Below are 23,602 nucleotides of genomic sequence, written 5' to 3'. Positions count from 1 at the left end.
GAGTGTTTGACTTAATTGACTAAGTGATGTGAGACCAAGCTAATCTTGCATTAGGCAAGGCCTCAATTCCACTTTTGCGTTAAACCACCCGAAACGCTCTTACGCACACACACACACATACACATCACTGCCAACAGCTTAGCGCTAAATACCACCATTATGTAACCTTGGCCAAAGGAGGGCAGGAGTGTATGTGTCTGTCCGTGTAGTTAGGGACACCGGCACCTTGACCACATTCCAGCATAAGGTTTCAACTCACGGTCTGCTTAGCTAAAAACCGGGCCATTACTGGTCACTGTACACCAGACCTCAGTTACCCCTAAATACGCACTCAGTGACTCACACACAAACACAGGGTTCGCACATGTAGTTGGACACACACACCTCTGAAAGATAATCTGCTCCTGGCCCAGACCTGGCTGGGCTTTCCTTACAGGTGTCTCCTTCCGAACACGGCTAGAGTGTTCCAGGTGTGTGCGAGTGTGGCCGTTTGTGTATTTTCTATATGATTATTTCTGGAAATTTCTAAAAACACACATCGATGCGCAAGTGCGTGGATGTTCTGTATACGTGTCTATGCTTTTACATCTGAGATAGATGTAAACGGGCTCTGAATGTGTGTGTGTTTGTGTCAGTTTTGACACGGAGCGAGGCGCCTGTGACAGATAAACGGAGCGCGAGGGGAGTGAGGGATTGATCTGTCTTAAGTTTGCTGGCCAGAAAACCACAGACAGACACTCATGAATTTACAAACACTAATCCGACTGGAGATGGAAACCGAACTGTCCAAGAAGCTTCTGTGTATATGCCAAGGTTAAACCGTCACAAAACCTTGGAAGGTTACCAAAAAAGAACTTGCTGCACTACTCAATATTTTTATGTAACTCTTATGTATAAATCATATAAGGTTGTGAACTTTGATGTCTGGTTTACAGATACATGGAAAGTGATTCAAAATGTGTATTTTTATGAAGATTATGGAGGGAGCCTCTTACCTGATTATTATGACCTGGTTATGTTTGGCATCCATCATTTTGGAATAAGCAGCGTTTGCGATGGCAAACAAATGCCTGAAGGAGAAAGAGTAGCTGCATCAAGCTCAGATATCTAAAGAGATGAAAGTACTGAACTCAAGTCTTCGTCTCCTCTTTTCTATCCTTATCTTCTGTATTTCTAACCCTCTTTTTTCCCTTTCCTGCCTAAATTATTAATCTGCACCATAACCGCTTCCTTAACTTAAAACATGTCAGCTTTCCATTCTACCTTTTATTCTGCTTTCATTGCAATTGAGCCAACAAAAAGCTTCAAAATAGAACATGATAATTAGTAATACTTTATAGTAGGGAATAAAAATGAATCTATTCTGTTGTGTTTTTACAATAAACTATAATATAATACTGACTATTCTAGCACTTTGTTTTCAGTTTACTGTCCCCACAGTTTGAGAGTGAACATGACTTACGGAGGGTTCTCTCCCAGAGCACAACCCTTGTACAGCAGCACCATGTCCGTCCCATAGATGTTGTACATCTTATAGGGGTTCACAGACACCAGAATACTACCTATGTATGTCTGAAAAAACAAGGAATGAAGAGAGAGAGAAGACAATAAAGAAATGGAAGTCCAAAAAAGAAGAAAAAGAGATAAGTAGAGAGGTATTTAAAATCAACACATAAACTCAAAATAAATTGATTTGACGTAAGATTTATAGGTTCAAGAAATGTTCAGTAGTATAATGGTTGTATGTAGATGGTCGTATGTTGGATGTGTGTGCTGCTCAGATACTTGCATAAATAAGCTCTCGCGCAGATCTTTGCCTCAGGTTAAGCAGAACAGCCCCTTCATGCATCTCCCTAGACAGAAGCAGTAGAACAAAGGCATTTAAGGATTACAAAGAACTTCTCTAATCACTCCACCATCAGGACCATTTTTGCACTGTGCTTAATTCAAATCTAGCCTTTCTTCACCAAGGATTTTGCCAATCTCTTTGATCAATCTTTAGGCATGTCCCAACACTGCAAACTTCTTGGTATGCAAGACTTCCACATTATATATGCAGTAGCATTTTCTCGTTAACTCAAGTGTGCGTGAGTTTTTTTTTTACTTACTCTAACTGTGTCATGTCTTCCACTCCATCTTCCTCCCGTTGCTCCCGGTCAGCCACAGTGGGCAGGCTTCTGATTGAGTACATCTAAAATACACGCATACACACTCAGAAATGAGGACATGATGCATGCACATAGCGCTGTGCACAAAGGGTTCACGCATTAATACATGCACACACTCACATGGAAATATAAATTCTTTCTCTTTCGGATGATTCGAATCTTGTTTGCCCTTCTCTCACCAAAAAATGCTTTACAAATTTGACCTTATTTGCTCAATGTGCCCATCACCTATTTTAATCATATATTCTGCTCTTTCAAAAAACATCACCACATTACTCCCCCTTACTGAAAATCCACTACTGTGCCAGGCTTTCACTTTAACATTACACTTGCAACTGCAAGATTACACCGTAAACATAAAGACTTACAGTATGGTACCCAACATTAGCTATTGTGTCTACTTGTAGTGTGAGTCATGTATTCAAAACTTTTACCTTGTCATACCAGTGCCCCTGTGGTTCCCCCTCCCTGCTGAGATTCCACTCCCCTGGTTCATGCCCTACTGGGCCTTGTCCCATCAGGCTGTAGGGGTCCAGCAGCTCCCCGTCTCTATACATGGACCACTTATTGAGGTTCTGCACTGTGCCGTGAGGTAAAACCCTCTCTGCGCCCCACACATCCACATCTTGCTGCAGTCCCAAGCCTTCAACTCCAGAGCCTTCTGCCCAGTGCTGTCCAGGCCCGGATCCCTGGACCTGGGGTGACACTACAGCATATGAGGGTAGGCGGAAAGAGGCCCCCTTAAGGTGAGCGTTCTGCAGGGCACCAGAGAGATTAAGTGAGCGAGGTTCTGGGGTGCTAGGGGCACCAAGCCTTGACATGATATTACCACCGGGGGGACGGTAATTTGCCCCACGAAGGTTTGGGTTCTTTGATAAAGCATTAGACAGGTCAAGTGTTCGGGGTGAAGCAGTGGGCTGAGGGCGGGTCATCAGAGTTCCGTCAGGCAAACGGTAGGTGGCAGATCGGAGGTTCTTGTTGCTGAGAGCGTTGGAAAGGTCAAGGGAGCGTGACTCCGCGGGATCTGCAGAACCAGGCTGCCTCAATAGTGATGTGCCTGGGAGTCTGTAGGAGGCACCTCGGAGGTCGGTGTTTAACATTGCACCGGAAAGATTAGGACCGGAGGAGGCAGAGGTGGAAGCTTGGTTCCGTGAAAACAATGATGATCCTTCTGGGAGCTGAAACTTTGCCTTACGCAGGTTAGCATTCATCAGAGCGCCAGATAGCCCCGGTGATGATATTGCACTCTCAGCATTCTCTTCTACTGGATGTGTTAGAAATGAACCATCTGGTAATCGATAAGAAGCCTTACGAACATTAGGATTGAGAAGAGCAGAGGAAAGCATAGAGGATGAAGGAGTGACAGGCTCAGGTGCTGGTTCGTTTCTTGTAACCAAAGTTCCATCCGGCAGCCTATATGTGGCTTTACGTACATTGGGGTTCAACAATGCAGAGGACAGCATGGAAGGGGAGGGTGCAGGTGTGGGCTCTGTCCTGGTTACAAGACTGCCATCAGGCAAACGATATGTGGCTTTTCGCAAACTGGGATTGAGCAAGGCAGAGGACAGCATAGAGGATGAGAGAGGTGATGGAGCTGGGGAAGGTTCAGCAGGTTCAGTTCTGGTAACCAATGTGCCATCAGGTAGTCGATAAGTGGCCTTTCGCAAACTGGGATTGAGCAAGGCAGAGGACAGCATAGAGGATGAGAGAGGTGATGGAGCTGGGGAAGGTTCAGCAGGTTCAGTTCTGGTAACCAATGAGCCATCAGGTAGTCGATAGGTGGCCTGTCGCAAACTGGGATTGAGCAAGGCAGAGGACAGCATAGAGGATGAGAGGGGTGATGGAGCTGGGGAAGGTTCAGCAGGTTCAGATCTGGTAGCCAATGAGCCATCAGGTAGTCGATAGGTGGCCTGTCGCAAACTGGGATTGAGCAAGGCAGAGGACAGCATAGAGGATGAGAGAGGTGATGGAGCTGGGGAAGGTTCAGTTCTGGTGACCAATGAGCCATCAGGTAGTCGATAGGTGGCCTGACGCAGGCTTGGATTCTGCAGGGCATTGGAGAGCACAGAGGGTGACAGCCTCCCACCACTACCATCAGTGGTAATTGGAGACTCAACAGGGCCCCGGGACATTTTCAAAGTGCCAGCAGGAAGCTTTAACATGGATCCCTGGATTTGAGAGGTCCGCAGTCCACCAGAGAGAAATGAGGAGGAACCTTGCTGGGGTATGGTGGGAGGAGGGGCGGGAGAGGCAGGAGACATGGGGGAGAGGTGTCGCTGAAGGGGTGAAGCATAGGAAGCATTACGTAGCTGGGAGTTAAGCATAGCTGAAGACAAGTGTGAGGAGTAGGGTACAGAGGGAGCAGGAAGGGCTGCTTCCTGAGGGGGTGAGAAGACATTTGTATAGACATTGGCATTGCGTTGTAGAGGAGACGAGTAGGAGGCACTACGCAGGCGGGAGTTCTGCATCAAAGCATTGGATAGACCGAGAGAGGCATACGGGCTCCCCTCCTGGCTCACTTGTGCATCAGCTAATATCTCCCCCTGGCCAACAGGTATAGGGGAAGGGCCTCTCTGTAAAGGTGTTGTGTAGCTTGCATTCTGCAGATAAGGGTTCTGGAGTGCGTGTCCCAAATAAGGTGATGAGGGTGCAGGTTGAGGTAGGTTTTGGGGGTAGACTTCATACTGTGGTTGGGGGGAGGAGGGTCTTTGTAAAGGAGAAGAGTAAGCAGTGGTGGAGTAAGGGATGGAGGAAGGAAGAGGATAATGAGGAAAGGCAGCACCTACAACCTGAGGGTTTGGTAAAGCATTTGTAAGCATTGGGGATGGGCCTGGCTCCATCATTGTATAGTCATAATGGGTGATACTCTGAGATGGCTGGAGAGTACCATGAGGAAGACCGGGGTGAGGTACTGGAGGTTGAAAAGATGTTGGCCCTAGACTCTGGGGACTCATAGCCCTGTGAGGAAAGGGGGATGGTGGATGAGACATATAGTGATTGGGAGAGGCTGAACGGGAGGGCAGAGGAGATCGACGTTGCAGTGGTTGTGGAGATGGAGGTCTACTCTGCAGCCTACGCACTGATGGCTGGGGAGAAAGAGGGCCACTATGTTTCAAAGAAGGCTGTGGAGAGACAGGAAGCCCTGGAGGAGGTGCTCTGAATGACTGCCTAGATTGAAGAGAGGACTGATTTCTGGGCATACGGACTAGCGGCTGCCCCCTACCTACAGGTCTGTGGAAGCCTCCTTGGGGAGTACCAATTCGCTTTGATTCCCTTAAACCTGTAGGCCGGGAGCCTGCCCTGGCTAACATGGGTGTTCCACCTACACCCCCCATCTGTCCTGAGGAAGGGGCTGGACCACTATGGATAGAGGACCTGAATGGGGCAACATGCTGAGTGACAGGTGGTCCATGTCTACTGCGTCTCTGTGAGTAGGGGTTAGCTGGAGAGGGTTTCACGGCCCCCATGGGCACATGACTTCGGCCTCCAGCACCACCTCTCAGACGGCGAGTAGAGGTCCGGGTGGGGAGAGGGCGACTGGTGACACGTGATGGGGAGGGAGAGGGAGGACGATGGGGGGAGGTGGGGCGGAAGGTTTGGCGGGGAGACTGAGATCTCTCAGGCAGAGGGGGGCTCCGTCTTTGTGGGGATGGTAGGGGAGGAGAAGGGGAATGCCTTAACTTGGATGTTTGTTTTCTACCTTTGAACAAATGCGGTCTGGTAGATGGCAGAGGCACAGCATCAGGAGGGGGTTGCTGTCTAAAAGATAGTCTTGGGGAAGGTGGGGGACTTGCTCTCTTCCTCAGCGATCCCCGGGATGAAGCTAGGGGACTAGAAAGGGGGGATTGGGGTCGTACAGTTGATGGGGCCCTGCGTAACCCAACTCCCCCCCGTCCTCTAGACAGGGATGGCTGAGCTCTAATTGACATCCCTCTCCTCTGGTGTGATGGAGATGCAGGTGAGCTGGGTGGCCTCCGCCTTTGGGAAGTTGACATTTGGCCTGCCATTGAGGCCCGATGAGAGGGCCCTCTCCTATGTAAGCGAGGGGAGAGATAGGGGTCGGGCTGAATGCCTGTTTGGAAGTCCATGTGATGTGGTAAGAGGCGGGGTGAAGGAGGTGCCATTGCCCTAACTGATCCCTGCCTAAGTGACAGCTGTGGGGATGGAAGGGGACTCATTCGTCGCACTAGCCTAGGTGAGGCCAATGGTGAATGCAGTGGTGAATGCATCAGTGGAGGCATTGGTGGCTGTATTTGTGCGACCATTGGTGACATATACCCCATCTGTAACATTTGTGGGTCTTGGGGAAAGGATGGCTGGTACACTTGGGAGGCCAATTGTGGTGGTAGGGGAGATGGCGACATGTGGCTGAGAGAAACAGAGAAAGGAGGATGAATAGGCTGAGGGAGAGAGAAGTGCTCCTGTTGAATCATCATTGCTGTTGGTGAGGGGGCTTGTCTACGAAGAATGGGGCTTTGTTGTTGATTCATGACAGTGGAGTAATAGGGCTGTGCAGGAAGGTATGCTGGAAGAGGCTGCTCATATTGTATATCTGACATCATGTCCAGATTGTTGAGGTCAAGAGCTGGGGAGGGAGGGGGGAACATTGGGGAGGAGGGATGAGGATATAGAGGAGGAGGAGGTGGCAGGGTTTCCACCTCTAGTCTGTCTTTTCCAAATAGCATAACCTGGGGCCTGGGGACCCTGAACTGCGCTGCTGAAAATGGCTCAGCAAGAGGGTAAGACAGCTGCTCCTGTCCATATAGCTGTCCTGTCTCAGCTGGAACCAGCCCAGCATCCATATAGAAAGGTTGCTGATAGGGGTTATAAATAGCAGCAGGGTCTGTATATCCCAGCATTGGGTCATTATATAGGTCGGAAACAACATCATAACCATCACTCATCATGCCATATGGGTTTGACATCCCATAGTCATAACCCATATTGTTGTCAACGTAATCTCCATACAGCTCAGGGTCATATGGGTCATAGAAACCATCCACGGCATTACCATAGTAACCATAAGGCTCTGGTTCCACTGCATACAGCATTCCATCTTCACCATAGTAATACTCCATCCCTTCATCACCATCGTAATCTTCATACTCATCATCATAATAGCCATAAGGGTAACCGTAGTAATCCACGTCATCCTCATAGTACAACTCATCATCATAATAGAAGTTTCCCTCATCATCATAGTAACCATATTCATCTTCCCACTCATCATCGTCATAGTATTCCAGTTCCTCTCCATAAGGGTCATATGGGTCATAGGCCATGGGCTGTCTCAGATAGCCTCTAGGTCTCTCCCTGTTGTGGTAATCTTCCTCATATCCATACTCATCATCATACTCATAGGCTTCATTGTAATAATGAGTCTGTCTCCCTCTAGTGTCCCTGTTAGCAAATGACAGATTCTTTTGTCCCCGTCTTCCTACTCGTGCCCCCAGCTGACCATGGCCCTTAGTACTCAGGAATCTCCCTGTCAACCAGTTAGATGCTGCAGCCATCCTTCCTAACATCCAGCTTTTAGTCTTAAACCCCAATCCTGTTTTCTTTTTCCCAAACATGCCTTTGAACTTCCCTCCCAGTCCCTTTGCCTCTGATGCCATTTTCCCCCCCTTGGCCCCTAAACCGGATAGATTTATTGTCTTTTTAGGTGGTGTGGTTTCTTTTGGAGTATCACTCTTTTTATTAAACATGCCAAAGCCAGACAGACCTGGCTTTTTGTCAGCTGATTTACCTCCAAACCCAGCAAAAAGCTTGCTGGTTCCCAGTAGTGGTTTACCACCACCCGGGTTTTTTTTTTTCTTGGAGATTCGTAGGAAGAGACGGGAGGTGCTTTTGAGGTTTCTCTTTGGTTTTGCTTTCTCTGCCGGCTGTTTAGAGGGAAAGCTAAAAGGAGAGGACTTCCCTGCGATTCCAGAGAGGGCTTTGGATGCTCCTTTGAGGTGAGACCTGGCATCCAACGTCTTCTGTGGTTTTGCTGCACTTGCGCTCTTCTTCTGTCCCTCTGCAGCAAAGCCCGCCATGGCCTTGGAGGCTCCTTTGATGTTGACACCACTCATCTTTTTCAGGTTTACTGCACCCATTCCTTTCTTCATCTGTGCCTTACCCGTCGGTTCCTCCTCTTCCTCATCATCAGACGGAGGTGGGTGTTTAGGAGGCTTAAAACCCTTCACAGCCATGGCCTTGGACGCACCTTTCAGAGCTGCTTTCCCTTTCGCCTTCTTAGTAACCACCTCTTCCTCGCTGTCTTCATCCTCTTCTTCCTCAGTCTTCATCTCCTCTTCTTCTTCCTCTGACCCCTCCTCTGACTCGCTGACAGGTTTCTTTCCCTTTCCCTTCTTTCCATCATCCTTCCCTTTCCCTTTAGCTGGTGGCTCCTCTGCTTTCTTTCCCCCTTTCTTGTCATCTTTCCCTCCCTTTTTATCATCCTTTCCTCCCTTCTTTGGCTCCTCCGACTTGCCTTTCTTGGCAGCTGATTTCGAGTCACCTTTTTTAGGTGGCATGATGTCTCCTTACTCAAATCATTCTAAACAAGAAGAGGAAGAACAAGTTCCCAAAATGTGCTAAAAAAAGGGTCAGTGTCAATGTTGATATGTACTCCTGAGAAGAAGAGTCCAAATAGTAGCAACATCCTCTCATCCCGAATACTTTTCATGTCTTCTCTCCTTTTTTTCTCCATCTGATCCGTCCTTGTGACACCCCAGAAACCCCAGCACACTCTGTCCCAAGTCAGTTCTTCTATAATGCACACAGAGACAAACTCAAACCACAGTACTTCAAAACACGATCTAGTAATGGAGTCAGAATCTCAGCCATCAGTGCTCGCTCGCGTTACAGTACGTCTTCAAGCCTCAGCAGCAAAGCTGTTGAGGCTTTGCTGACAACGACCTTCTTGGAGTGTTACATTTTTAAAAAAAGGGCAGATGCTTCTTGAATTTAAAAAGTTACATATGAGAAAAAATAATCTAACTGGTCACAGTCTCTCTCAGTTTTACCCACTTGTTGCCTCTGGCTCACTGAGTTTTTCCACTGAAGTCCATCCAGGATAGCAAAAATAATTGTTCCTCTTTATAGGCTTGTAAGTAACTTCCCAGGGTCACACGATGAATAAAAGACCCTGCTATCCCAGTGACAGAGTCTGTGTAGTCCTTTGTGTGTCTCCCATTGTTAGCGCGTCCTGTGAGTCCGGCGGTGAATCCTCATCTTGGCCACCGCACCAACTTTGGCAGGACGTCCACCCAGCAAGGAGAGCCGATGTGCGTGCGTCTTGGCCTTCAGGGGTGTCCTCCTCTTTGTCTGAGAGTGAATGTGTATGTGTGTCGTATCCTCCCACATCCACGTCAGCTTGCCTTTCTGACCTCCTGCAACCCTCTGCATCTCTCTCTGGTTACTGCGGCTTCATCCATCCCCTGTTCGCCTCAACTTGAGGCCTAATCATATCCTCAGCTCTTGTGCATGCACATATGATCATATGTATTGTATGACTGTGTATGCATATGCATCAGAGTGTATCCGTATGATATAGTTGCAATGGGCACCTTAATGCACTAGCTATACTGCCTCGGGGTAACCCTATCTGCAGGCTCGCTCCTGTATGAATAATGCAGGCTGGCTGAGCTGTTGCTAAACTGTGTCTGAGAGGCGAAGCCACGCAGAGCCAAAACACACACACCAGCGGTAGCAGCATGGACCAAGGCTGAGAGTGATGCATGCTAAAATGTCCACACAAGCATTCAACAGGGTATGCACGCACACCAACAGTACATACCAGAATGTTTGATGCAGGAAGATACAACTTAAGACTTACATGGGTTATACAAATACAGCAGTAAAATGAATAATTATGGCAGTACCTATTGTTCTAGTCGGTGTTGCACTCCAGCTAGCTGAATTCATTAATTTACAGCAACTTTCCACTTACCTAAATCAGGAACTACCCCTCAGATTCATTTATTAGAGCCTGATTTAGAGCTCAAAAAAGAAAAGAAAGCGCCATTTCTTGTAATTTTCTTCATCTTGACATTGCCATAATCCTCTAAATGCTCAGTCTGTTTCATGATCCTAAAGTGGCCATTAGGCATCTCTCTAAATAGCATCATTAATGTGATTTAATACCTATAAGGTCCATTGGAATTAAACTTATAAAGGATCATCAAAAAAAATATTAAACTGTTTAATTATTTGTCTCGTCATTATCGTGGCTACAAAACACACACACACACACACATACATCCGCCCCGTCAGTAGAAGAGCAAGGTGTAACATAGGCGTGTGTGAGGTGTTGTGATGATGGGATTACATAAACGGCTGATGTTAATTCATTGAGAACGGTCTGATGTTAGCTCATTGATGATGATCTGATGTTAATTCATTGATGACGGGCTGATATTCCAGGAGGTCATCTCAGTGGCAGATATGAATGTTTAATGGCTGCCCTACGCAGCATGGATAAAACATTCATCGCAGGTCGCTCTAAATATATCACAAAGGGTCAACCCCGCCCCGGCCTGCTCCCCAACCAATATATTATACATGCGGGCTAGTGTCAGGGTTAAAAGCCAGACACCACAGAGCAAACAGACAGAAGAAAGAAAAACAAACATTTTCTGATAACAGCAAACACTAAAAATTGACATCACTTATGTCAATTACAATTAACAGGTCCACCTCCAACTTTTCTTCCCGCCAGCTGGGGTTGGATAGTCTTGACCTAAGATAAGGTCTGAGCAGAAATCTGTATCACGTATCGCCAGGAGCAGAGAACCATGACAAAACTCTAAACTGTCTGCAGGGCTGCACAGCAATAACAACAACAGCAGCTGTTGGTATCAGCTAACTGCAGACTGAGATAAGGGGATAAAGACAGCGAGTGGGCACAGAGGAAAGTTCAAAAGTTCCTTCCTGTCTCGTCAGACACACACACACAGAGAAGGTTGTTGGTCACCAAACGGGTAGAGAGACACACAAAGAGATCTATTCGATATGTGTGATATGTATCTGCTGTCTGACTGATGTGGTCTGTTGACTGAGTTGAACTGGTAATGAATAGAGCGCGGATGACAGAGATGGAGGAGGTTGGGGAAGGTAAGGAGGGAGAGGGAGACAGAGGCAAAGAGTGAGGCTGATGATGAATGAACTGCAGATTACATAAATGCTGAAAAGATGCGGAGCAGAAGAAAGAGTGGGAATGAAAAGAGGGAGAAAGACAGAACGGGACTCAATGAGAGGAATTGATAAAAAAAGGATGTGAAAGAAGAAATTAAAAGTAAAGAGGAGGAACGACAGGACTAGAGAAGAAAAAAATGAGAAAGATGGTTATAGTGAGAAACGGCAGATGGAGGGATGACAGAGAGTGATATGGAGGGACAATAGAGTGTGAGTGAGAGAGTGAGAGATGAAGGGGAGAGTCTCTTCATCTATATGCCAATCACTGACAACACGCTTTCAGCAGACGCACTCAGCGACACAAGACTAATAAAGGAGATCACCTGAGCAGAGCGCAGCCAACAGGCTCATTTAATGACTATGGGCACACACACACTCAGGCAGGTAGGTCTCATAATGGAGATTGAATGTTATCACTGAATCATCTTGAGAGACTAGAGATTGACAGCTACACACACACACGCACATTAATTGGGGGATTGAAAGCATGCCGCGTACACACCCACATGCTGCAAATGCAATACATCTGCACACACGCACCGCACATGATACTTCACACACACTGGAGGCTTGAGCCAAATGCATGTCATATATTTTTCATCTACTTAACAACTCAGTTTAGTGACACACACAATGTAACATCCTCATAATAAATAGCGTAACGAAATGGTCTGAGCCAGCTAACCCTGAACAAGAATAAGACTCTACATGCTCACAGAGACAATGCTGATGTTTAGCAGGTATAATGATGTTTACCATCTTAATTTTAGCGTGTTAGCGTCTTAACATTTGCTAATTGATACTAAACACAAAGGTTGCATCCGAAATTCCGTACTAACATGCTATTATTTAGTACGTTAAAACAGTATGTGAGATTTTTAAGTATGTCTGAAATCTTAGTATGAAACCAATGATAGGTGAAATATTACAGTATGCAACGCTGGACACTACGGCGGCATAAATATCCCACAATGCAATGCGGTAGTGACGAAAACGTTCAAAAACGGACGTTGACGGGCAGCTCTGTAACATCAATAACGCTTTGATTTAACTGTAAGTATAAGATTTCACTTTGCTAAGTGTAATATATATTTTAAATTAATTCCGACTTTGATTCTCACAAACCATCGTTTTGGTCACAAGGTTGGTTACCATGGTTACACGTCTCCAACCGGCAAGGAGGCGCTCAGGAAATGACGACGTAAATTACTGCTCGGTGTGTCCGAAAAGATACATACTACTGTTCATTCACACAAAAAGTACAATAAGTGTAATAGTACACAAATGGAAAATGACAGACGAAGTGACAGAGAGCGTCTTTTCAGACAGAGAAGGTGTGAGGCAGGAGGATGAGGAGGCTGGACTCAGGTTTCCTGTAAGCCTTTAAGCCCCATTCAGGTCTTAACCTTCGCTGCCAGATTACCCAGTGACTTAACAATGGCGAGATGCCAGCGGCTGCCACAGAGGATCAAACACCAACACTTGGCTGGATAGACTGCTATTAATAGACCTGAAAATGAGATGCTCTCTTTTACCTTAATGTATTTTAAAAAGTGAATTGAAATATCGGTGCTTAGTGGCAGTATCACACGCAAATACAAAAATCAATCTTCGAGATTTTTCGGCTTTGAAACTTTACATGGGCCGATCCTTCGATTTCTAGATCAATACAGTCACAAACTACTTATAAGAAGGGGGCAATTTTAGGCATTTAGCTGATGCTGTGATGCAGGAATCCCACAGTAACAAGATATATTACTAATAAGGTGATGTGACAGCTCACCAAATAACATTTTCCAGGACAGGGGCGCTTGGCAACTAAAGTGTTAAAGGACTACTCCACTGACTTTATGCATGAAGTTCACTTTACTCAACACAAGGAGTACTACACAGCCTGTGAAAACAGATGTATAATGTCTTCTGTGGGTCTGGAGGGAGCTTTTCAAGGTTTTAAAAAACACAACTGTGGGCTTGAGACCAGAGAAAGATGCTATGGAGTTGCATTATGGGAAATGTAGGATCCAGCATTTCTGGAGCTAGGCTTACACTAGGGATTAAAAGTCTTGTGCTGTGTTCACACTATGAGTGACAAAAGCAACAAAACGGCCAACCGTGGCCAGCTACGTTGTCGCAGAGTCGTCGTTGAAGTGTTGGCTCAAGTGATTGATGACATAGTTATTTTGTTAAATAGCACAGGGAACTGGCGAACGTAATTTCTTTGCTTGATTGGTTGTCACCTGACCGCATCATTGGAAAGCTGAAAAAAGTGCTGGGTGTCAGTTTGTAGCTTCATGTTACCGGTTTTCCATTGAAAATAACTTGTATGACACAGTAACAGGCTACAAGTCATTTTCAATGGAAGCCAGTAACATGAAGCTACAAACTGACGGCCGACATGACGCACTACAAATCAAAGTTGAGCTGACCTCAACTTTTTTCAGCACTCCAATGACTCAATGAAGCATCAACCAATCATATGTTTTTGTTTCATCATTTCCGGTTCTCTCTCTCTCTCTCTCCCCACAATTCCTCTTCCGTTCCCTCTAAAAAAATGGAAGAAAAACATATTTTTGCCGTTAGTCAGTTCCCAGTGCTATTTGACAACATAACTACGTCCATGAGCGCTTGAGCAACACTTCAATGGCTTTGATTCTGATAATTATTTTTTAATGTTTCTTGCGAGTCCCCCAAATTTATAGAAGTGCAATACTAAATCACTGTAGTATATCTTTTACATAAACAACTTTTGATGTCAAGTCTTTGCCAACAGCAGCAAGAAGACTTATCATTCCTCTGAGTTTCACCAACACAACTGTCATGTGTACTTGGGTAGCCAACTGTGTAGTCTTTCTGAGCTTTTAAAGTTTGAAAAAATTATAAACAATTTTAGTCTTACATTTTCAAATCCAATTGAAACATATTTGTTGTCAAAACACAGCATCAAAAGCATAACTCCTCCATGTTTCAGCATGGAGCCATTTGACAGACGTTAATTAACTTCATGCAGATTCATCCAAAGAGGAATTTTATCTGTTAATGAATATCAACATTTATCATGTAAGTTGGAAGAAAATAATACAGTGAATTATGTATGCAGTATTTGCAAATAAAGTAATCAGTATTCTTCTTTGTATACTTTGCCACTTTGTAAAAATAAGTGATAACATAATTTTAACATCTGACAACAACAGTTCTCCCCCTTTCTATTTCCCCGGATAGTCCAGGAATAATGTAACTTCACCTCATAAAATGCAACAAAAGCTATTTTAGTTGTATCGCACCCCTAAAGGTATCCTCATTGATATACAAAATTAATAATCTGAATGCAAAATCCTGAAATCCGGGAAATTCAAAATTCAAACTGGGACCAGATCTCGGTAGAATATATTAGGACAAGACCAATGGTGTGATCATAATAAATTCTCATCAACACTGATGGACTGTATGTATTTTTTTTTTTCAAGGAATAAATACAGCATGGTCAAATCTAGCATGCACAACAATGTAGGGTTGTACTGTCACCAAAATATGGCTAAAAAGGCGCTTTTGGTAGGACCATATTTAGGCAATTTTCAAAACTTTCCCTTCATACAATTCATTAGGACTATTTTTCTCAAATTCAGAACATATTGAGAAAACAAAATCCATTGAGTTTGTTTTTGTTGCAATTAGTGTGAGGTTGACCCACATCTTTAGGTAAAATGCTGGGACTAAGAGATCTGCTGGGCTGCTTGAACATCGCTGGTATAAACCCACCTGAGCTATAACAAGCACATCAAACAGACAGAGACAAATTCTAAAAATGCAAAATATGAACTGCCACATCCTCTCGTGGCAATATACATTATTTTTATAATTACAGGCAGCGTTTGGCTTTGGTGCAGCTTACCTTATCTGTTTTTTTTGAGTGGCAGATGTTGATATTTTGAGCTCTTATATCCACCAAAACGTCTGATGAACCCACTCGCTGTCTGGAGTAAAAATCTAACCTACTGGCTTCTGGCTGCTCTGTCCCCTGCTCCTCTTCTGGACCCTATGATGATGTTTTATAGCCCTCTGCACAAAAACACACCCACACACATACACAAACCTTTCCTTAAATTACACAGCCCATCAGGACACACAATGGGCCCTCAATAGTAAATATACCCTCTGTGGCTTCAGCGAGGCTTCAGTGATTACCTGTACATCTACAGTAAATAATGTACAATAATGAGTAAAGAATGGAGTTGGTGCAGCTAGAAGACTACTCTTTACATCAATCCATGCATCAGTAGCGCAGCGATTAGGTTTCTTAGTAAACATGCTGCACTCGTACACTTGGTGTGTGTGTGTGTGTGTGTAGCGCTGCCTTTTCCCCCTCTGCGCAAGTGCCTAAGTAAACAATTGTGCAGGTCCATTGTGCGTTAATGGCAGGATTACACACACACAAACACACGCACACGACACTATCATCCTCTCACACTGGCGTCCCGACGTCAGAGCCCCAGAGTGATTTGTTATGTAAACCCCTTTAGTCACAATAGATTGTGAAAATGTGTGTGTTTGTGTGTATTGGGGAGCCTTATCAGACCTCCTCACATACACACACGCCACAAAAGGCATCTCAGGCACACTCACAGCATGTGGGTAGAGCTTTGTTAAATGTCACCCCGGAACTAAATACTGTCTTCCATACACTACATGTTTACAGGGTGCGAAACATAGACTGTATATAAGAAGTGGACGTAGTCACCGTGACGTCACCCACTGGTTTGTGGACTCCCCTTTTGAAGGCATTTTGGCCTAAAAGGAACGCATATTGCTAAGAAGTGAAAGGCAATTGTTTGTTCCATTGCAACGTCAGCGCTCAGCAGCAAAGCTACGCCTCCGCTATTTTTGGCAAAAAAAGGTCTACCGGATGCCGGTTAATCATCCGCCTACAAAGTGTCGTACAAAAGTAAAACAAAATCATTTCTATTCTATTGTCATAATTTTTCTACTCTACCAAACTGGCCTGTGTTGAACAATACAAATATTATAAATATGCTTACTATTTTAACTACTGTATTTACTTACTTATTCATTAAACCTTTTTCGCTTCCCAGAGGAGCATAAAGTGAGCGATGGTCATAAATGGAAGTTAGAAAAATCCAGCACACAGATTTTTAGAGCAATCTCAAACATTTTCATGTCAAGGACCTCCAAAATCAATGAACAATAGACCACAGACCATGGATGTATAAGAGGATATATAAGAGGATGTGCCCTGTGCTTTTGTCCTGCGTGTTAGTAAATAGCCTACAACTACATTAAATTCTGTTTATGTCATGCTACTAGCACTACTAGCTACTGGCCGATAGCCGATTGTTTGGGAACAGAGACGTTAATACATCCACCACAGTACAGGCTGACAGCATACAGCCCATGGGTGTATTATAAGATAATAAAAGTGATGAATTACAGCCAATATATCCATCATTACAGCCGCATACAGCTAGCAGGAAGCTGGCAGAACCGGATATGTCATATGAGCGTGCAGGGCGGTGCAGCCCTGTGGGTCTGATGACTAGGAAGATAACTCTGGATTCGGCTATTAGTGAATTTTACATCATTTAGGACATAAAAAAAAATATCCTCTGATCTACAGACGTTTCTTTATACATTCATGGCTATGGACTAATTGGCGTATTCAGTCCACAATGAGTTACCGCAACACTATCTAGCGGCTAATATCAAAAAAGCACCAAAGTTTCGTCTCTTTGCTTCTATACTGTGTTTTGGCCGTCGCCATCTTGGTTTTTGGTCGTTGCAATCTTGGTTATTTGCAACCAGAAATGACACGAGAGGGTGGAGCTAAGTACAACCGAAAGCTGAATCATGTTTAGGCGACCAATATGTTACAATTAACTTTCATGAACTGAAAACACACTGTGAAAGGGTTAAAGTTATCAGACGAAAATACAGACAACTCCCAGACCGGACAACGCCGTGGTAGCGACCTGTCAATCACAAGGTAGCCTCGTCCTAAAGCATCGCCTACTTTATGGTCTATTTGACTCTAAATGGGACCATAATTTACTAAATGAACATCATGCTGTATTGAAGAAGACTTGAAACTAGAGATTGAGACCATAAACTCATGTTTACAATGTTTACTGAGGTAATAAATCAAGTGAGAAGTAGGCTCATTTTCTCATAGACTTCTATATAATCAGTCTTCTTTTTTAAACCAGAGGAGTCGCCCCCTGCTGGCTATTAGAAAGTATTACATTTTTCATGATAAAAACATCGTCCTCTGTGATTGTGTGCAGCTAAAACCTGAACGTCCAATGGACATGACTTGTAGCAAGGAATCATGGTCTATGTAAAACCCCTGAATGTTCTTTCAATACGTTTGAGTCTTTTCATGGTGGTTTACTTTCTAATGATGCAACCTGTCTCTTTAAAAGGACAACATATTAGGTTGTGTTTGCATGGGAATCTATAAATGAGTTGGATTAGTGTTTCTCTGTATAGTCATGCTTCTTTATGTACATCAAAGAGCTAATTCATCCCCTAGACAAACATCAGCACACAAGATGTACAGAAAACAACCTGATCATTTGTCGAGGGCCTTAAAAGAGATTAGCTTAACATAAAGGCAAATGTAGTACACCACAGTCTGTTAGCCTTTACCTAAGTACATATGCTCAGTCCACACAAGCAAAAACAAGACTCGTTATCCATTTGTTCATAAACTCCCTGTTTACTTATAGAATACCCTGTAAGCTCCATACAGGTCATTTGTAATACTGAATGTACTCTTAGTTTGGTGTGGAGAGAAGAAAAGCAATACAACTCAACTCTTATAAATAAGCTGAATAAAGGAAGGTTCCGCATTTACGTAGGCTTAAATATGCTATTTGTCTTATGAAACATGATTTTTACAAACCCAACCCAGCAAACCAGTAATAACAACAACTACAACAACAAAGCAAAACAGCAACAAAATCCTCACCAATCCCTGCTGAGAACCTCCTTCCACATTGCACCAAAATATAAGTGGAGAGAACTCCTGTATTGTAAAGTCACATCTTTTTACAGTGTCATAATATACATTTTGCACTTGTTTGGTGGATGTTTAACTTGGCCACCTTATGTGTTTCATTGTCAAATCAATTGAACTCTTCACTCATTTCATTATTGGCTTATTTGAGTTGAATTGTATCTTGAAATTAATATTCAACCCAGATTCTATAATCAGTTGAAGGTAAGTCAGACATTTCTCTCTGATCTTTAGTTTTTAATCGAACACACACTGTGATAACCTAATTGGACTCTCAGCTCAGGTAAGCAGCTTCATGTAATGAGCAGGCTGAAGCAGTAGAGGACAGTAGAGACAAAGTAATCCGGGTCCTGATCCATGTCTCAAATGCTTGTGAGTTTTGTCTGTGGCTGGTATCTTTTCTATCAAATCAGCCAGAACATGAGGAATTATATGTATTAATTCAACAAAAAAGGTTCTAATGATAACATATAATACTAGAATCTAACAGGAAATCTCCTGGTCCTGCATAGCAATTTTCCAGGGTAGTTTTCTAGTGAAACCAAAAACAGTATACAGCAGATGATCAGAGATTTGTTTGCTGGCTTTGGGATTGCTGCTGAAAATATGTATATATATTTAATATTAAATAAGTTAAATGTGTAAATATACTATATATATTGGTGCATTCTATGAAAGCACAAAAGACACACAATGGCAGATTGTGACCGTTTATATACTATTGTCAAAATCTAGTTTTAAAACCATTATTCTGGTTTCCTGAAATCAACAGTAATTGTCATTTCTAAACTCTATTTACATCTACAAAAATAGTGATGCATGATGTGAACCAATTAAAAACTATCAAAATAGGGCTTCTTGGTGGCCTATGGGTTTAAGATGCTGACCATGTACCTCATTTCATCTCTGCTCTCTACGGTATGTTTATCTAATAAGGGCGGGGGATGCCATGCCCCCTTGTTAGCAAAAATGACCAAAATGCATGCCCCTTGTTAACCTGCCACCATAGTGCACGGGCAGGAGAGGTTGTTTAGTTGAATATGTTAGTCTAGTCTGCCTGACTCATTGATCTTTTATCTGACTAAGGTTTTTGCCAGTTAGAATCTACGGCCCCTTCCCGACCACAGCTCTGAAATATCAGTAGCCTAACTGTGCTGTGTATTAATAAATCCATGGCGCTGTCCGTGGTGCTGAAGAAGCAGACAGATTTGTAATTGCGACTTTTTCTCTGAGTCCCGCCTTTCGTCTTGGATCTATAAAATTCTCTAAACCAGAGATTTTCAAAGTGGGAGGTGGGTCTCCCTAGGGGGACTCAAAACAGTTTCAGGGGAGGCTCAGAGAATAGAAGTGAGTTAGTCTAGTTGTGGTGAACGCTAGTCATGGGTGAATAAAACAAACCATCCCCCTTGTTAAAAATCAACCTACTGGCTGTACTAGAGCAAAAAAACTCTGTGTTTTCCAGGAGGAACTGATGCTTATTAGTACAATTTGTACCACAGTATGACATCTGACATGTAATTATTGTTGTTAAAACAAGAAGAAAGGAGCTCTGAGGTTTCAGTCAATTAACTGTGTTGTGCTGCAGTTAAGAGTCATGGAGGCATTGCTGACTCTTAAAGTCATATGACCTCAATTTATCATCCATCAAGTCTTCATACTGGCTCATTTAATACCATTCAACAGTCACTATGCTATGACAACGAGGAAGACACACATGATATTGACTCAATTAGAAAAATACATAAATGAATGACAGTCATGTTTGCAAACTAAGTGTTTTTGGTGCCTTGTACTCAAGGAAATACACCTATTAGTAGCAGTGGCTTTCCTCCTGGAATTTAGTAGCTTTTTGTGCAACATGTATAAGACATTAACATCACATAATTATTGTTATAATAAAGTAAGACACCGTGCAAAGATTCTTCAAAGCACTGCTGCTAGTGTAGCTCATATCAGCTCGGTCTCTAATGTTGCCAAATTGATTATTTTCATTATGAATTAATCTGCCAATTATCTTCTTGATTCATTTTTTTGGTTGGTAAAAAAATATATAAATAAATGTCCATCCCATTTTCCCAGAGTCCAAGGTAACATAATTTTTTTCTTTCGTAATAGTCCAAAATAGGGTCTGTCCTCGACCATAGAAATTCTTAGTCGACTAAAACTAATACGATTTTGGCGACTAATCGATTAGTTAATTAAATCACCGGATCTGTGAAACTGAGTTCCTCCACATAGAATCACAAAAAGTACCCCTTTATATCTTGTGTTTACCAGAGATGTGCTCATAAGTTTCTTGGAAATAAGTTATTCAGCATGAAAGAAGCATAAAAAAATAACTAATCGACTAAAGAAATCTTAGATTAGTCGACTAATCAACGAAGAGGGGGCAGCCCTATTCCAATACCAAAATATATTCAGTTTTCTATGATAAAACAGAGAAAAGTAGGAAATCTTCATATTTGAGTGGATTATCTGTTGATAAACTAATCAATTAATCAAATAATCACTGCAAAAAAAAAAAAACATTTGGTTGGGTTTCTATTGATTACACTTGGGAAAACTCCCAGGTTACAAATAATCTGTTTAAAAGGAGCTAAGTGGTGAGAGGCAAGTCTGCAAACTCACTATGAGAAATCCATCTTACAGCTTTAAACAACACACTGATGGCACCAGACTACATGGAAACAAGGCTTATAAAAGCACTCTAATTAAACACACAGTCCTTGCTTATGTGCACGGGCACCACACACACACACTTAGCCATGCCATATGGAGCCAAGCAGCATCAAGTGTCATGCCTGCTCCCCACAATACACACCCACTGGACCGTACCTTTGTTTCTTCTTGTCCTCCACAATAGTATCCCTCCATCATTCCTCTTCTCTTCAGGTTATTCCAAAGCAGAATCTCTCCATCCACGATTCACTCTGACGAGACATCTTTAAGGCATCTTTAAAGGCCAGCAGTGTCCCCTCACAGCCCCTCTCTTTCTCTCTCTAGTAAAACCTCCCACTCAGTCCCCCTCTCCCAGCCCTGAAGAGTTGCTTGTGAATATTTAATGGTGCCATTGTGTGTGTGTTCGAGTGAATGGGGAGCATTGGCTGGGAGTCCGTACTTTGTGTTCAGCCTACCTTGGAGCGTTGGAGACAGGACACAAACAGCTGGGCAGCAGGGATGGACGCGGTGGGGAGGGGTCGGAGGTGGCTGACCCTCACCTGCTCTACAGCTGAGTACGGATAAAGGTGTGCAGGATGCTCATCTGAGGGAATCCTGTCACAAAAACAACATGGTCTTACAGTGAGGACAAGTAATGTTTTTTTATTTAATGGTGCTGTTATATTTCCATAAAATGTATATTCATATTTGTGAGTTTTGCAGCATTATTTAAGTCCCCCTCCACTTAAAAAAGTGTTTTGCTTGGATGTTTGTCCTTCATTGTACAGAATGGTTTAACATTATGTGCAGGGTTTGGTACTTAAAGGCTGTTTTCATATTCATCTGCTGAAGTTGGAAAGCTCTCTGTGTTCACCTGAGCTCTGAGTTTTAAGGCCACCTGCCACTGTGGCTGGTGGATACCAGAATATACCTTCCACTCAATAGATTACCATTGTTTTTTTTGTTTTGTTTTTGTAAGCATATTTTACCAGCATTTGGCTGGTGGCTGGTGCTAATTTCCAACACTGCATCAGCCTTTCGGACCTTAAGATTTAGCTGTTAGTATCTTTCAACTCATAACTTTGCAACTTTATTATTTTTGCTTCATTCTCACCCACAGTAATAGATAGTCTAACCTATATATAGACATATTTATGGTCTCACCCAGGGTCTAAAATTACGTTTTTTCCTCATGTGCCACTGTGGCAGGTCACTGAACATTTCTACTAGCCACACAATTGTTTTGTCTGCCACTTCTGAAGTCTATGTAGAGCGCTTTAGAATCATAAACACTAGGGCTGTGTATTGGCAAGAATCTGGGATAACATACATATCATGATACAAGGCTTACGATTAAAAATATTGCGATATATTGCGATACTGCAAGCAAGACAATAAATCGTGATTTTTAAAAAAATTTAATTTTAGGAAAACTGTCATAGTATAAAAAACACACTGCCATATGCATAAAATCTGAGCAATTTTTTACTTTTTTATGCAATCAGACTTGTAGGATCTACATTTGCATTTATCACAGACGGCGCATGTCTTTACAAATAAAATAAAATAAAAAAAAAAAGTATTGACTGAGTTAATCTGTGCATGTAAACTATTAATTAGAATCCAAAACAGAGTTTTTGAGAATTAATAGATACAGTATCACAAAACATAATATTGCAATACTCCACCCCTAGTAAACACTGAGTCAGAGGTAACAGAGAGTGGAAATATGGATCATGTAACCTTAATCCATGACTATTTTTAATTTAGGAATTGCTTTTTAACAATAATATTTCTTAATATAAGGTTTTTGCCATCATGGAAGGTGGCCTAAAATTTGTACCTGCCACAGCCAACATTTAACTACCCTGTTATTTGGCAGGTGGCAGGTGCTAATTTACATTAGCCGCCCGGCTAACATTAGCCGCACAGAATGAAACTGCCGACAGTTAGCACCTAGCTAGCTAGCTAGCTGGTGAACATAGTGGAGCATTTATCAGATTAAGAGTCACATATTCCCCTCAGGAGCGACTGGAGACAAAAACAGAACTAAAAGAAGAGTAAATATTGGACTTACATTCTCCATGTGGCTAGAAACACGACATCAAATCTCTCCATAATGAATAATGATGTTGCTCCCTCACTGCAGGAGGTCAGTTATGTCGGTGTTGTGTTCACTGTTCCTTTAAAAATTAGATATTTCAGATTTAAACATTTGAAATGTTAAATATAGTTATATATTAGTTTCTAATCTGAAATAAAACTCTTATAAAACTAGTTATATTATGAAAATAAGAATGATGAAATAACATTACATAGTAATGATTTAAGTTTTAATAATTTCTTAAATTACTTCACATATTCAATTTATATATTTTACTAAATATATTCATGACTGTTTATTTCATAATTATTTATTAAATATTGACCAGTTTGGAGCTGTGTAGCTCCATCTAAAGGATGGGAAAAGCTCCAGGAATTAGAGATGAGGTGTTTGCATGTGACTGAATATAACTGAGGTGAGATGCAGTTACAATATACCAATAATACATACATAAACGGGAAACTTAAA

The 23,602-nt window shown here is 42.8% G+C and overlaps 2 protein-coding genes across 7 annotated transcripts in view; both read right to left on the bottom strand.

Annotated features, from left to right (window-relative positions):
- myo15aa (myosin XVAa) overlaps window positions 1-23,181 on the bottom strand; it is a 62,240-nt gene extending 39,059 nt beyond the window's left edge. For 5 of the 6 annotated variants that reach the window (XM_037792891.1, XM_037792895.1, XM_037792893.1 and 2 more), the window contains exons 1-6: window positions 23,108-23,181; window positions 21,507-21,645; window positions 2,109-2,191; window positions 1,790-1,853; window positions 1,463-1,572; window positions 996-1,070 (exon numbers count right to left, since the gene is read on the bottom strand). In XM_037792891.1, coding sequence (XP_037648819.1) covers window positions 996-1,070; window positions 1,463-1,572; window positions 1,790-1,853; window positions 2,109-2,191; window positions 21,507-21,645; window positions 23,108-23,148 — 512 coding nt within the window. In that variant the 5' untranslated portion in view covers window positions 23,149-23,181. Of the gene's footprint in view, window positions 1-995; window positions 1,071-1,462; window positions 1,573-1,789; window positions 1,854-2,108; window positions 2,192-15,234; window positions 15,402-21,506; window positions 21,646-23,107 lie in introns of those variants that run through there. The other variant, XM_037792896.1, reaches the window with a different exon arrangement.
- LOC119502065 (proline-rich protein 36-like) lies at window positions 2,207-12,455 on the bottom strand. The gene has a single exon (XM_037792898.1). It carries the CDS (start codon window positions 8,681-8,683, stop codon window positions 2,582-2,584), a length of 6,102 nt encoding a protein of 2,033 aa, XP_037648826.1. The 5' UTR covers window positions 8,684-12,455; the 3' UTR covers window positions 2,207-2,581.
- Window positions 23,182-23,602: the final 421 nt, after the last annotated feature.

Source organism: Sebastes umbrosus, chromosome 14 (genome assembly GCF_015220745.1).
Source record: "Sebastes umbrosus isolate fSebUmb1 chromosome 14, fSebUmb1.pri, whole genome shotgun sequence".
NCBI classification, from domain to species: domain Eukaryota; kingdom Metazoa; phylum Chordata; class Actinopteri; order Perciformes; family Sebastidae; genus Sebastes; species Sebastes umbrosus.
The sequence above is the reverse complement of the archived record's forward strand: the minus strand, read 5'-3'. Positions and strand labels throughout refer to the sequence as shown.

What these genes read in the sequence shown, in the direction of transcription:
- LOC119502065 (XM_037792898.1), bottom strand. Translation starts at nt 8,683, where the DNA reads ATGCCACCTAAAAAAGGTGACTCGAAATCAGCTGCCAAGAAAGGCAAG.